A 15,849-nucleotide genomic window follows, 5' to 3' on the forward strand; every position below is an offset into this window, starting at 1 on the left:
TTTATTTCTGAAATAATTTAATTTTTAAAAAAATTTTTAATTATATACAAAAAAAAGTAGATCAACAGTAAAGTAGAATTTCTGTACTTAAATTTTAAATTTTTTTAATTTTGAAAATTATTTATTTTTGGAATTTTTTCTATTTAAGAAAATTTTTCTTTTTTATTTATTTTTTTTTTTAATACTTTTATTCTTGAAATTTTTTTGACTTGGATTTTTTTTTTAATTTTTTATTTATATATTTTTTAATACACCATAAAAATTTTAATAAAAGTCAATTTGAAATTTCTTTTATATTAAACTTTTTTATTTTTGGCAGTTTTTTCACAAGTTTTAAAAAAATTAGATCAAAAGCAAGAATTTTTTTTATTTCGAAAATTTTATAATTTTTGATTGCTATTTATTTTATCCTTTAATTTTTGAAACCTTTTGATGTTTTAATTCAAAATTATTTCAATATAAGTAAAAAACTAATTTAAAAATTCCTTACAAAGCAATTAGACCGCTTGTAGGGTGCTGCCTTAGCCGCAGTCTATCTTGTTTGCGGTTGGAGAGCATTAAATTGTGAGCAAAAAATGAGGCGCGCGCTCAGCGCTTCGCACTTAATCACTCCGCGTGCTGCTTGGCCACGTCGCTGCCTACGCGAATATGAGCTGAGACGTCGAAAATGGGGCCTGTACTGGAGCGTCGGCAGAGCTTCGGTACAAATTCGCCAAAGAGCATGCAGGCAGTCGCTTGCTTTATTTTGATTACGCCGGTACGCGTTGTTCTCGTTGCGCTTTTGTGTTGTGGCGTGGCGTGGCTTGGTGTTGTTTGCTTTGTTTTCACAAACAAAACACGAAGAGTGCATTCAACCGCACAAACAAACACTTACAATAAACGCGCATACAAAGTGGTTTATCAACTCGAACAAGTGCTTGCACACTTCTGCCTAGCATTTCACTATAAAGTATAAATATAGTAATTAATTTTAGTAATAAATATATATAAGTATAAGGTCAAGCGGTGTACGCGTATAACGCCCGCGTTGCCATAGAACTTTGCGTGCGTGAACAATGGTGGACTCCACTAGCGTGCTGCTCGTGTTCGTCACCGTGCTGACAGCTGTGTTCGTTTGGTCGCGACGTACATATGTCTACTGGCAGCGGCGCCGTGTCAAGTTCGTGCAGCCCGTACATCTGCTGGGCAACCTGAAAGACGTGCTGTGGCTGCACACTTCATTTCCGTTGCTGCTGCGCGACTACTACTTCGACGCACAATTCAAAGACGAGCCGGTGGTGGGCATTTATTTGTTCCACCAGCCGGCGCTGCTGATACGCGATCTCAATTTGGTGCGCACCATTTTGGTGGAGGACTTTGTCAGCTTCTCGATGCGCTTCTCCAAGTGCGACAAGCATGTGGACAAGCTGGCGGCGAACAGTTTGTTCTTCGTGCGCAATCCTGAATGGCGTGAGATACGGACGCGGCTTTCGCCGGCATTCACCAGCGGTAAGATCAAGCAGATGTTTGCACTCATGGAGGAGGTACTTTCACTTGTTCAACCAACTGTATTTGCCCAGCGCACCACGCTTACCAACGTATAATTTTATTTTTTCTTTATTTCTTGCGCTTGCCTTGGGTAACACAGGTGGGATGTGATCTCGAGGCCTATTTGCAGCGTCTCACGGCCAACGGCAATCAGCGCCGCAACGCTGTGGTGAATGTCAAGGAGATTTGCGATCTCTACAACACGGATCTGATCGCCAGCATAGCGTTCGGCCTGCGCTCATACAGCTTGCGCAACAAACAGACGGAGCTGGGCAGCAATTGTAGCGAAGTGTACACGCTCACCTTTACGCGCGTCATCGATTTGTGTGTCATCTTCTTCCTGCCCAAATTCGTATCGCTTTTGCGGCGCCATCTCTTGCCACCGGCACATGCGGACTTTTTGCGTCGCACCGTGTTGCAGGTGATTGAGGAGCGCGAACGCAATGGCATACTACGTAATGATCTCGTGGAAATGCTGCTGACGCTGAAGATGGAGGCGGCGCTCAATCAGGATCGCACGCATTTCACGCACCAACAAGACTATTTGGTCGCGCAGGCGGCCATGTTTGAGCTGACGGGCATCGAAAGCTGTGCCATGACCATGACATTTGCGCTGTATGAGCTGGCCAAGCAACCGCTATTGCAAGCGCGTTTGCGCGCCGAAATACGACAGACGCTGGGTGATGCGCAAGCGCATGCCATTACTTATGACAAGGTGCAGGGTATGCGTTACCTGACGATGGTGGTGGATGAGACGCTGCGCAAGTATCCGAATGTGCCGATTTTGGAGCGCGAATGCACGCCCATCAATAAGAAGCGTTTCGTCGCGCTGCGCCCATACGCGGACTGCTTTGTGCGCCGCGGCATGCCCGTCTACATATCGAATTTAGCGATACACCATGACCCACAGGTGAGCGCGCTTGCTTGTTGTTGACAATTTTTAATCTTGTATTATAATATATCTTCTTCTTCTTCTCGAACAGTATTGGCCCGAGCCGGCGCGCTTCGACCCCGAACGCTTCTCGCCGGAGAACCGCACACTACACATGCCTATGTCGTATCTGCCCTTCGGCGCCGGTCCGCACAACTGCATCGGCATGGCCATAGCGCAGATGCAGATCAAACTTGGCCTCATACATTTTCTGCACACTCATCGTGTGGAGTTTTGCGAAAAGACTGTCGACAACATCGAATTCGATCGGAAGTTTCTGTTGTTGTCGAATAAAAGCGACATCTATCTGAGCGTCGAGCGCTGCTTGTGATGCCGCGCAGAGATGACAGGAGCGGCTCGCGCGTCACACAACTTTGTGCTTATCAGTTAATACTTCAGCCGATATCTTAAACATGCGCGCTTTCTTAAATCCCGCAGCGCGTTTGCTTACCTCAAGCAGCCTCCGCGCGCGCTGTTTGTGCGCGCTGAATGAACTAGAGCAGAAGAATTTCTATTAGCCTTTTTAAACCAAAATACCAATGTAAAGCTTGCTTGTGTCGCTGCAATGCGCTTTCCTATTCAATGTTGTCGCTTTTACAACAAACACATATATATTTACTTATACATACATATCTACACCGTTTTTACTCTTCTGCTATGTTTCTTTATTATTATTATTATTGCTAATATTATTATTACTAAATGTTTGTATTGTATTTGTAATTTTTATTGTATATATAAAAAATATTGTTAATAGAGCATTTTTTTATGAATGAGTAAGCGCGTCTATTATTTATCTTTCTCTTTTATTTTTTTTTAACTCTTTTGCTGTTTGTAGGTGCGATCACGCCACCGGTGACGTCGAAATCGCTTATCTTTATAAGGGGATTTCGATGACAAGCAACTAAAAATTTATATCTGTTAATATGTTTGTAGAGCAAAGACGTGAAAAGAGCTGCGCGTGTGTTTGTACGCATTTACCTTTAATTGTGCACTTACTTGCCTGTGTGCATGTGTTTGTGTGTGTGCGCCTAGTCTTTATGTTTATCGTTTCGGTGTCTCGCTTTTTCTTGTTTTTCTAATTTTATGTGCTCCGCTATGCCATACATCACGTTACTTAATTATTTCTGAGGTCGCAGTAAGACAACTTTGTTGTGAATGATTTGAATTCTTGACGCTCAGCGCGCTACAGTCAGCTAAGTTCGACTGTTAGAAAAAAAAATACATGTTAAAATTAAAAAAAGACAAATTTGATAGTCTTAATGAAATATTTCGGGATTTTAGTTGAGGAATTTGAGAAAAAAATCTATAAAATAGGATTGGCTATTTTCCTGTCAATTTACAACAATAAACAATAAATTGATAGTTCAAAAATTAAAAGCATTGATCTCTGCTAGAACTATGTCAAAACAGAAGTAACTAACTAGTTATAAATATTTTCTGAAAAAAATATTTTGCCTAATTTTATTTGCAAAATTTTTCAAAGTTGTGTCATATTTTTGTCATTATTGCTGTTCAATTTGCCATCAGTGACTTTTGATAACAAATTTCTTCATATTTTCAAAAGTTCCTACACACTTAAGACAGTTTCATATATTCCTTCAGGAAATAACACTTTAAATATTAATTTCTTCTCAATCCATTTTCATTCTTGCAGTGTCTCATATATACATATGTATGTATATGACGTTTTCAGTATATCAAATTTACTGAATTTCTGTCAAAACAATAAAAACTCTTATTACTTTACTTCTCGAGCTTATGACACGCTTTTGAAGCCTTTCAATTTGGCTGTAGCAAAATATTAAATTTTTGTTTGCCAGTTCAGTGTCATTAAATTTGACATAAATAACCCAAGTATTGGACTACATGTTTTTCATCGATAAATAAGTTGTTAACAATTTTTGGTTTTCCTCTCTTATGTGCTAGTTTCAGTATACCAAATTGACTGACTTTTTGTCAAAACCATGAAAATACTTAACACCTTATTTCCATGGCAATTTATGACAAGCTTTCAAAGCGAAATTGACAACCTGGTGGAAAACACCAAAATTGTGCTTAGTCAGTTTCCCGTCATTGAATATGACATGGTAACAACGCATCTGTCGGCATATTTTTTAACCCCAATAAACAAGTATCTAATAAATATTTTAACTATTACTTTATTATGCCCAGCTTTTTATATGTCAAATTTAATGACAGTTGGTGTCAAAACATCGAAAATCCTTTTCTTTTTATTTCTACACCAATTTATGACATATATTTTTAAAACCAGTCAATATGCCTGCCTTAAAATGGAAATTGATATTTGGCAGTTTAGAGTCTCTGAATTTGATATAATGTAACCCGCTCATTGGTCTGCAAGTCTTTCAATCGTAAGTAATGAATAATATAATTGTCATTACTATTTTTATTATTCATGTACTATGTACTGTTTTCAATATGCCAAATTCTGTGACATTCGCCGTCAAAGAAATGACAATAACTGTCATTTTATTTTCACTGTAATTTTTGTATTACAAACCGTATTGGCCAGTCTGATCCAAAATGTCAATTTTGCATTTGTCAGCTTAGCGTCAGTGAATTGGACATAATGTAAACAAGCCATTACTCTCTAAATCCTTCACTCCAAATATTAAATATCTAATAAATAATATCTACGCATATGAATGATCTTATTATTACCAATATATGCCTTGTGAGATATAGTTCGCGCACAGCGCCATCTATTGAATGTATATGATTTTTTCTTAATGATAAATTGTGATTCAAAATCACACGCGGCACACATCACAATAACTTATATCAACATTTATCGTAGACTCTGTACCATACGAAACGGTAGACGTTGATTATGCAAGCCTTCAAAAGCCCTGATAAGTTGAAGAATACTCAAGTTTAAGTGGTTAATTAAAACTTATCGATGAAAAAAGTATATATTTGAAGAGAGTTGTCACAAACTAAACAAAAACTATCGAGTTGTGCAACATAATACACGGAAAATTATTTTTAAAAATTTACAACCTTGCCACCTGTTGAATAATTTAAAGTCAAGAGAATTGAAAAATTTCCAATGCTGCTACAACGAAACATACTATTTCACTTTTTAGGAAAGCTTAACGTAGAAAATATTTTCAGAAGGTGTTGCCACTTGTTGGATTTTTTTATTCACATAAATTGGCGATATTACATTAAAATCATTGTTACTCTAATTAAAAAAAAATTAGAAAATATTTTTGCAAAAAATTGTACGGAGTGTTGCCACTCTTTTGTTATTTTTTTAGCAAACAATTTGGATGTTGCCACTTTTTTGGAAATTATTTTAAGCAAACAATTTGGTTGTTTATATACCACTTTAGCATTTAGCTGCCATACAAACTGAACGACCAAACCAAGTTCTGGCATGGCAGCTTTTTTATTTGACAAGGAATCTTCGAGAAATTTGCCATAGATTTCTTCCTCAGGCATCGCCACACTCTCTGAAAAATTTTTTCCGACCGAATAACTATATTATAACATATAGCTGTCATACAAACTGACTGATCAAGTTCTTTATGGTAGCTTTTGTATTTGTGAAGGGTATTACAGCTTAGATGCAAGCGTAGTTAACGTTTCTTCTTGTTTTATATTGAGATAGAAAGTCTTTGCCAGTCTCTGTAGATATGAATATTTAATATTATTTTCAAATACTTACACGATATATGATTTTCTATGCCAGAAAGAAGAATGGAAGTTAAGCAAATATACTACATGTTTCCAGGATGTGTTCTGCTATTCAAAGCCAGAAAAATGAAGTACATAGCTACATTTCAACTTATCAAAACATAAAATTAGGCCACTCCATGCATAAATTATGAATACAAATCCCTCAAAAAAAATTTCAATGCAAATACTACAACAAGAAAAACAAATTGACAAAGACAACGAATAAAATTTCAACTTTGTTGACAAGCGTGTAAAGTGAGTGATAACTACGGGAGCAAAAACAACAAACATTATAATATGATTTTATAAAAAACATGAAAAGTAAAAGATAGACATATCTTTATCATAACCAAATACAAATACATATGAGCGTAACTAATAACCATATAAGTGTGTGAAAGATATACCTGAAGCGGCCGCGTGAAGAGCGTATAATGATGAGATTTGTAATGAAGGCAAAGAGGCGTTTGAAGGGTAAGTTTACGCACATACACGTTAGGGATGGTGTAAGTTATAGGAGAATATATATGTACATATGTATGCGAGAGGAAATATTTTTCTCGACTATGTGAACTATGCGGCCCTTAAAGCGAGCATGCACCACCTCACGAGAGAAATATAGAGGCGTGCAGGGTAACTGTAATGAGGATGTCACACACATTACGTAATGCAATCATAACAAGGCTATGCTGATAGGTAAAACAAAAAGCAATTCAAGCCCAGAAACAGCCTTGATAACTGTCAGACAAGATAGGTGTTATAACGTGGATATACGGTAGAATCCTATTCACGGAAGAACGCTATATGAGAATTTTTATTTTTATTTAGAGGTTAGTTTGGTGTGTTGGAATTCGACCAAAAGTTAATAAATTCTGAAAAAAAAATGTTATCCTAAATGTAGGCAACAGTGTTTTTGATTATGAAACAAAGCATACATTTAGGTATAACAGCGTCTTTATATGCGATTATGATTCGAGTGGAAATGAAAACAACAGAGAGTGACCAAAAACAGAAGAATCCACAAAATTTATGTGAGTACCATATTTTCAATTGTTATATTGTCCAATGAGCACATTTCAGCGATGAGAATGAGAACTCTTCAACATTACTAGGTTAGATTAGGTTAGATTAGATGGCTGATCTAGAGAGATCGCAGTGGACGGCTATAGGTAGACTTCGTGTGGCCATTAAAAATAAGAACTCCGTTTAATTTCCATCCCCGCCAGTTCGATAAGATGTGTGAATGTATGCGCCCCCAAAAACCACGGACCAGTCAAAAAGAAAGTGTTCGGTTGTTTCCGCCTCGTTTTCTTCCATTCACCATTATCTGCGATTCCGCTATGGCCTGAAACTCATACCAATCTTATCACAAAGAGACTCGATGCTATTGATAACAAGGTTGGGCACTCATATCTGAGTGGATGGTCACTTCTCTCAAGGAGGCTGCACTCCGGAGCAGCAGCTACTGCTATCTTAATGGCTACAACCTCGGCTTGGAAAACTCTACAATAGTCTGGAAGTCTCAAGCTGAAGTTGATAGAGAGCTCCTAACAGTAAGCCCCTCCAAAATGACATTAAGTGCCATGGTTGGAGTGGATCTTAGTGGACACATGAGCGTCACCCGTTGAACGGTCTTGAGTTTCATTGCAAGTGTGACCTTTTCTAGAGCCCTTCATCACATAGTGTCATAGAGGCAGAAAACCACTTTCGGTGAAGGACCCCACCTTTTGCCAATGATGCAATGGATGCTTTCTACGTGCGGCACTGGGGTCTGGTATCTTCTAGTTATTGAAAGCTCCCTTAATATTAAGGAATGGCGTCCACAAGCCATAACAAGATAGTCTGCAGGGAAGTATCAACTGACCTACCTTTAGAATAAACATGTTACGCTCCTGATAAAAGGTTCTAGAGAATGCGCCTCCTTATGTAGCAGTCCATCGAAACTCTCCAGAGTTTCTAGTAAGAAGGAGGAGATGCTGAAGTCCTTGGCCGTTACGTGGGAGCCTTTACAATCCTTCGGAATGAACGTAACTCCGATTCTTCTCCAGGTCCCCGGGATGTATCCCAGTCTTATGTAGTTCGCATAGATAGATACCAACCAGCTGCATATCACCTGACTGAAACTGCTGAAGCTCCGCTGGTATGATGCCATCCGGTCGCAGGGACTTGAAAGGTTTGAACGAATTGATCGCATAAGTCAAGTGCCGTTCATCCAGAAGGTCGATAAAGGCTGCGCAATCCTCTTGAAGCACTCTGAGAGATACCATTTCAAAGCACGTATTGCTCGGCAAGTGAGCATCAAGAAGCATCCGAATTGTATTTTCACTGCTCACTTTTCCATGAAGTGCTTTTTGCTTTTCTTATTTCGTCACCTAAGAACTGACGAACGAAATTTCTGAATTATTTAGAGAAACAAGACTCTTATATCTCTTTATAATAATTAATAGAACTCTACGAATCAAAGGTTTCCCAAGGACAAATTTAAGCATTCAGAGTCATTTATTTCATATTTTTCTATTTGCATCAGCTGACCATCGAAACAATTCCTAGCACCTTCCCAGTGAAATTAGAAAGCAAAATTTCTTGGAATTCCTTCCAAGTGAAAATGTCAAAACAATTGAACTTTGCAAAATCTTCCAAACACCAGTAGCAATCACAATCAGCAGGCTCCAAACACCTTTACCCTTTTAGCCAACTGTCTGTACTTGCCTCCGTAGACACTTCCCTCCGCATGCCGCTTTGATCTTTCGCCGCACAAGCGAGAAATTAATTGCGAATACATTTTCGTGATGATTTGCAAATTTTCGCTGACAACTCATTTAGCAGGCGATTACAATTGCTAATGGTTTCATTAGCGCGAACAAAGCGCTGGCGGCACCGACAACTCTTTCACTCTCCGCTTTTTTAGCGCTAAAAATTTTCCAAAAGGAAAAGGACAAAAAGGTTTGCTACTAAAAAGAATGACTTTGATTTTGAGTGAGAATGTGTGTGTGTCAGTGTGTCGGAAAATTGCGAATCATGCAATGTGTGCCAGTCGTTCGAGCGGCTGCGCGGCGCACTGGGACCAGAGTTAGGTGGAAGGCATGATTCTCGAACTATTTCGCTTTGCAAATAAACGATTTTCGAAATCCTAATGATCTGCGATTTTTATTGATTTTTTGTTGATAATTTTGTTTTGGTGAAAATATTTGGCTACTGTGTGGCCAAGGAGCCTAAAATACACGCATTGTGTGCTGGCGACGGGGCACGCCTAGCATGTAGGAACCACACCACGACGGAGTGCGGCACGTTAGAGCTCGAGCAGCAGGCGACCGGCTCGTGTGACACTTGCTACTGCTCATGCTTACTTGAAAGGAAGTTTTTAAGGTTTTTAAGGTGCTTTATGGAATGGTGAGGTGGCTTGTTTGAATAGTCTTCAATATTAATTTGGAAAAAACGGTACGTGTAATGCATCAAAGGAAGATAAAGGCGATATATTTGTCAAGAAAATGGTGGTGTGTGCTTTCGAATATATGTATATCTTAAAAAGTATTTTAATTCCTGGTAACTAGTTCAGAACTTTTTGGAGACATTACTCCCCGCCAGTCAACGTTTAAGAAAATTTCATTCCTAAGATCTAAAATCTCGTCCTATGCATCCCTTACCGTAGTGTTGAAGATAAGATTGCCGCCTTCTTGTAGTCACTGGAGCTATACACTACTACTACATGCCCAAAACCATGAGCCAGGTTTTTGACAATATTCTAGGAGCGATCACCTATCGATGGCCATCAGCTGAGTCTGCTCTTAGGGATTTCAAGATATGATTTTAGTGAGAGCAAGCGTCTCAAGCCATATCGTATACACATTAGCTTGCATATATAGACAAAAAATAAAGGCTCGAAATATCTATTACCAACAGATATTGCAATTTTGGATTCCTAACGTAAAATAGTCGAGTCAATTTAGACTACTTGTAGATCTTCTGCCCCGGAGCGCAGCCCCCTTCAGAGTAATGCCTACACACTCCGATATTAGGGGAGCGATATTTGCTTTGAGCTCGCTGAATGTGCGCTCAAGTCTAGTGCAGAGATGTCTAGACTTCTTATATCCAGCAAACAGTAATTAGATGATTAGACTTTAGATTGATTAGATCAGTTTTGGTACCTGGCCACAGTGGTATTGCAATAAACTACAAGGCTGATGAGCGTGCTAGGACAGGTATTCTAGTGTCAATAAATGCGGGATTGAAACGAGTTAGAGCTCCGTTTGCTTCTTGTGGTTAATTACTAGATTGTTGGGCCTCAAGCCAGCTCAGCAAGCGAAGTAGCTGGCTGTGCAGTCGAAAGGCCCTTCTGGCCAGGGTAAACCATAAGAGGCCTAATGAGCTTTTCGCTCTCCAACTTTCAATGGAAGTAGGAGTTCTAAACGGGCACTGTCCTATTGAGTTTTATGCGGTAAAATAAAGCATATTACCGGAGTTAGAATCATGTCAATACTTCCTTCTAGAAAGTCCCACTTTTCCAGATCAAGACTCGAATCACATATTTTTAGATATCGTGGTGAAATAGAACATCTAAGTAGATTTGAGATAGATTCAGAATGTTTTGCCGATAGCTGATAACTAACTACAGGATGTTTTCGTCTGGTTTAATAAAGAACTGTACATAACAGTCTATGTGTGATCGGCATGTTGAGAGATTAGTCCGTTAAACCAACGAAACCTGACCTAACCTCTTTTCATGGTCTATTGCTAACTTATAGAATATAACTAGATAGTTATATTAAGTTTGCCAAGAAGATTTAAGATCTAGAAGAGAACGCCGCAAACCCTATATATATATATGTATATCTAAACGATCAGCGTGACGAGCTGAGTCTGTTTAGCCATGTTCGTCTATCTATTTGTCTGTCCGTCTGAGATATCGATCTGAAATTTTGCACATATTTCCAAGAAGCTGCTTTTTTTGTAGGAACCGTCGATATCGAATCACTCTAGGATAAACCTGCTATACAAACTGACAGATCTAACATTTTATTTATTGAAATATCTTCACGAAATTGGCAGAGATCATTATCCAAGGCACCGCGAATATTATAGCTTCAGTGCAGACGAGGTCAAAACTTTTTTTGTGTCTGAGTGTTTGAAATTGTGGTCGTGCCAACATACGAACGGTTGCAGAGGTTCTAAAGGGTTTGGTAGATAATTTTTGGGTATGCAGTGCGTCACTGTCAGCATCGTTTCTAAGTACCACTCTATATATTTCGAAAATGAATCTTTCAGTAGTGGATATCTGTCACGTAGTCTGACGGAATTTATACCTATTTTTATCATTCTGAAGCTTTGGAAATAAGGTCGCTGAAAGATATTAGGTCATTCCAAATGAAACCTTTAGAAGATCTATGGAGAAGTGGGTTAATTCATGGCATATTTGTAATGCTTCAGTCTTAAAATGTTTCTAAATAATATCAGAAATTAAGACAGTGGGTCTGATGCTATAATATTATTTGCTATTCTGATACTCCTTTTAAGTGGATGGAGTCATGTGTAGAAGTTCTCGCAAATAAGGGAAGTTCTCTGAGCGCCATTCACTTGGGAGTAGCCAGAAAGAATTCTTTTATATATGGCTCAAACAGCTCAAGACTTCCGGTCTTAGACCAAGTATCCTCTGGGTAGCCAAAAACCATCAGCTTGAAGGCGAAACATCCATCACTAGGGTAATGAGAGATGGATATGGGTTTGAGATCCGCCACGTTCAATGAAAAGAAGAAAACAGCCTCGGATGAGAGATCCTTAACTCGGTTATAACCACGTGCTCAAATAAAGAAGAAGATGGACATATGTACATATGAATGTATCAAGTATTGTAAAGAAATGCCTGAATTTCAGATTTTTTCACAATCTTTGCTATAGGACTGTAAATTCTACGATGTTCCCACCTCCTTTTATCTTCATTTTTGGTTTTTTTCCTAACCGATGTTTTTAAAAAGCGCCAGCGGAATTCCGCATAATTTCGCTATTAATTTGAACTACTTACAGACGATTTGGCGCACAAATTAAATCACCGCCGAGCCACTGTGTTCCACATTACAAAAACAAAACACGAAGAAAAAAGAAACATGAATTGCTATTTGATGTTTTTTAAACAGACGGCAAACAGGCTATCAAGGATATAGCGTTACAGATGAAAGTGCTGAGGGTAAGAAAAAAAATCAAGCGAGATGAACACTACAATCCAAAAAAAAAATAAAAAAAAATGCAAAACGAAATGTCAAATTGACGAGCAACCGTCAACACACAGAAATTAGAATTTACCGACAAGCGGGTTGGCTGGGGGACACACAGCGTCAGCGGTGCTGTAAGGCAAGATGATAACAAGGATATGACGTGCATGATAGCGAGTGTGTTACATTTGCAACAAAACAAAAAAAGAAAAAAAAAACAATAACAAGAAGGAGAAGTAGAATGGTGGCAACAGTTCACGAGCTGGCAGTCAATGAGGCAGCCTGTGGAAATTGTTGCGCCAGCGAGTAGATGAAAAGCCGCCGCCGCTACGGTTCATTGACGGGGCAAATTGGTGCTTCCTTTTCGTCATTCTGACTGCTTTTTATGTTTTTTTTTTTTTTAATTTTATATCCTTGCTACTTTTGGAGCGCGCAAAGTGGCAATACATGCCGTGATGACAGGACACACACGGTTGCTTTAAGGGGGCATATACGCAGCCAAGGAGGAATATATACTTAAATATATATAAGTAAATCTACTGAAGTCAGTCAGTCAGTCAATCAGCCTCCAAGTTAGACGCGCGGTCAATGAGGCATGTGTGCGTAGCTGAGCCAACCTATCAACGCAGCTCCCAAAAGACCGCTTCGACGCTATATTTAAGCTCTGGAGCTGGCGGCTTCATGTATGCAGATTTCTCGTTGTTGTTGTTGTTGCTTCATTTTTTTTATTTTTTTCAATTGCCGATTTGTTGCATTAAATCGCAGATTTACACACCCGTGATATGAAAATGAGCGCTCGCACAGGTATATTTAGTATAACAGAAGAGATTTTTATAAAAAAAAACAATAACAATAAAAACAAAGTGAAAATTTTCGTAAGCGGAAGGTAATGTAGCAGAAATATTTCTTTGAAGAATAAAGACACACCTGTAGACACACATTTCCACACAACTACATATTTCCATGCCTTTCGAGGCACTCACAATCCTCGCCAGTTTTTGCGGCACAAACGGAAGTGCCTCATATCCATCAGATATAAGGATTACGTAATTGTATCCAATATTGTAATGATAACATTGCAAATGCGGCAACCAGCTACTTGAATTACTTTGCTTGAAGTGCGCGTACAAAGTCTGGCGGAGAGCCATAACTATGCCACTCGGCTTTGTTTTGTCAGCTCAACGATTTCGGTAACTCAAAAGGATTTAGCAATTGTGTTTGTGTCGCTTTTGATTATGCGCATATTTCCGTAAGAAGTCTTCGGTTGCATGGCAAGTGAGAAAGCGGAAGATTACTGTGACGGTGTCGTTGCAGTTTGATTATCTCTTAAGGAAGTGAAACGCTTTGTTGATGAGTAGATTTCGCTTTTTGTCTCCTCGCTTACTGAAACTATCTATCAGATCCAGAAAATCATTTGGGATACTTCAGATTATTTTACTAGGCTCAGTTTGTTTACCTTTCCTGTGGAAGTGGTATTAGTGCGTTTCTACAGACCGGAGGCACCGAAAGTCTCAGGTTTAAGCACTGGCCTACTACCCGTCAATCCAAATCTCTGCATCGTAGACACAATAACACAACAAAAATTTAGTCTGAAGCGAAGTGCACACCTCCTTCTCTTGAATATCTCTGAATGAAACATTAGATAAAGTCGGTTTGTCCAAATTGAGGTGTTTCCTCTTGCCTCAGGTTGTCTCTGTGATCCGCGAAACATAAAACTACAATTAAGACCAGATAAGTTATGAAAGTGTGATCTTCTTTTTTAAATAAAAACTGATTTTTGTTATTGAATTTCGGTTTTCTCTGCTCTTTATCGGATGCTCACGTCTTCAATCTGTTGATAAAGTGCAATACTTAAGTCTTATTATTGATAGAAATCTTTCATGGAGGCTAAATATTGAGGGAGTAAGGAAGACATCGATTGCCTTATGCTACTGAGGAGCTAAAGGGAAAAGACGGGGACTCTCACCAAAGGCGAGTTTTGACTCTACGAAGCCGTACTGAAACCCATAATCACCACAGAACATTACTGGTTTGAGTCTCGCCTGGTGTAGAGCATTTGAAAAGGTTACACTCACTAAGCAGCGTGTTCAAAGGTCGGCTCTCATCGGCATCTCCGGAGCAATCCAATAATAGCAATATAATTAATAGCTCAGGGTAGCTGGGTATATGAAGAGATCTGAAAAATGAAAACACTTTCTACATCCCTGAAAACTCGGATCACTTCATCGCATTGCCTGCTTGTGGTGGCTTTCTGCTTACATACCGAAGAGGGATATGTGGATGAACGCTGAAGAAGAATCGCGGTGACTGCGATAGTGACAGTGAAAAAACTCCCTCTCGAACATACGCTCATAGTTTTGAAACCAGTAAAAATCTTTCCGTCAATTTAAGCATTAGACTACCGAAGTACTGTAGTATTTTTCAAGAAGAGATGATTGCTCCTAAGGCAGCAGTACGTACATTCAGTGAGGTAAGCATTCACTACGACAGCAGAGCGGCAATACTAACGCTGAGCTCGCTAACTATTCGCATAAAGCTAGTCGAAGAGTGTCTGTCCTCGCTACAAATGGCACGAAGTTACTTCATCATCAGACTAGTTTAGGTGCCTGGTCAGAACGGAATCTTGCCACGCACACATTGGAATGGGAACGAGCTGGATCGCTGGATCTTGTCATCAGTGTTGGTTGATGACCCGCTCCTGTGCGACTGCGGCTACCTTTAGTTCTAAAGTAGAACATAGGGCATCTACTCAACTACTTGCCCTTAGCAAAGTTCACTTTACCGCTATATACTATAGACATTTTTTGCTGTAAAGCTTGTCGGACGCAAGCTATCGAAGTTGAAGGACGAAGGCGAGGTGAACACAGGCACTTTCTCGTCCAACCTTTGGAAGACAGAGGTTAAAACATCTCGGCAGTCTTACTTTCGGTGAACCCGGAAACGTTGCGGAACATAACATTAGCCATTTAAACAAACTTGTAATGGTTTCAAAGAGCTTTATCGATTTGTGAGGATCTTAAGATAAATTATATAGAAGTTTTAGATACTACAAAGGACAGGCGTTTTAGGCTATCCAATTGAGATTCCTTTTGCGACCGACTAACCTAACTTAACCACTGCCTTTTGTTCGATAAGAATCACAGATGTTTACATCTCCTTCGAAACTTTTGTTACTTTCGAGTTCACAAGAGCCCGCAGATCGCTTAAACTATTGGAATGATGATCCAGAATACTAAATTTCATCTTCCTTTCTGGGTTGACCTAGATTTCGATCTCAATGTGGCTTCCAATTAACAATAATGAGCATAAAAGACGGAATGCGGTCGCTAGGAAAGACAGTGATGTGTATCTAGTTCCTACTACGCTCGCCTCGGATATTCGTTTTAATTTCTTTTTCAATCTGGAAAATCCAGAATTAACCTAACCTAAGGGTTCTCAAATTTCGTACGATCAGCATTTTGTTAAAAAATTTAGACTAAGTAG

The 15,849-nt window shown here is 39.1% G+C and overlaps 1 protein-coding gene across 1 annotated transcript; it reads left to right on the forward strand.

The window, feature by feature from the left end:
• Positions 1–699: 699 nt before the first annotated feature.
• LOC126758728 (probable cytochrome P450 6v1) lies at positions 700–2,992 on the forward strand. The gene is made up of 3 exons (XM_050473092.1): positions 700–1,523; positions 1,628–2,437; positions 2,511–2,992. The coding sequence occupies exons 1-3, from the start codon at positions 1,056–1,058 to the stop codon at positions 2,787–2,789; spliced, it is 1,557 nt and encodes a 518-aa protein (XP_050329049.1). The 5' UTR covers positions 700–1,055; the 3' UTR covers positions 2,790–2,992.
• The last annotated feature ends 12,857 nt before the right edge of the window (positions 2,993–15,849 follow it).

This window comes from Bactrocera neohumeralis, chromosome 5 (genome assembly GCF_024586455.1).
Source record: "Bactrocera neohumeralis isolate Rockhampton chromosome 5, APGP_CSIRO_Bneo_wtdbg2-racon-allhic-juicebox.fasta_v2, whole genome shotgun sequence".
Classification (NCBI taxonomy): Eukaryota; Metazoa; Arthropoda; class Insecta; order Diptera; family Tephritidae; genus Bactrocera; species Bactrocera neohumeralis.

What these genes read in the sequence shown, in the direction of transcription:
- LOC126758728 (XM_050473092.1), top strand. Translation starts at nt 1,056, where the DNA reads ATGGTGGACTCCACTAGCGTGCTGCTCGTGTTCGTCACCGTGCTGACA. An exon ending in TGTTTGCACTCATGGAGGAG is followed by an intron (nt 1,524 to 1,627) that starts GTACTTTCACTT and finishes TGGGTAACACAG; the next exon opens with GTGGGATGTGATCTCGAGGC. An exon ending in CGATACACCATGACCCACAG is followed by an intron (nt 2,438 to 2,510) that starts GTGAGCGCGCTT and finishes CTTCTCGAACAG; the next exon opens with TATTGGCCCGAGCCGGCGCG.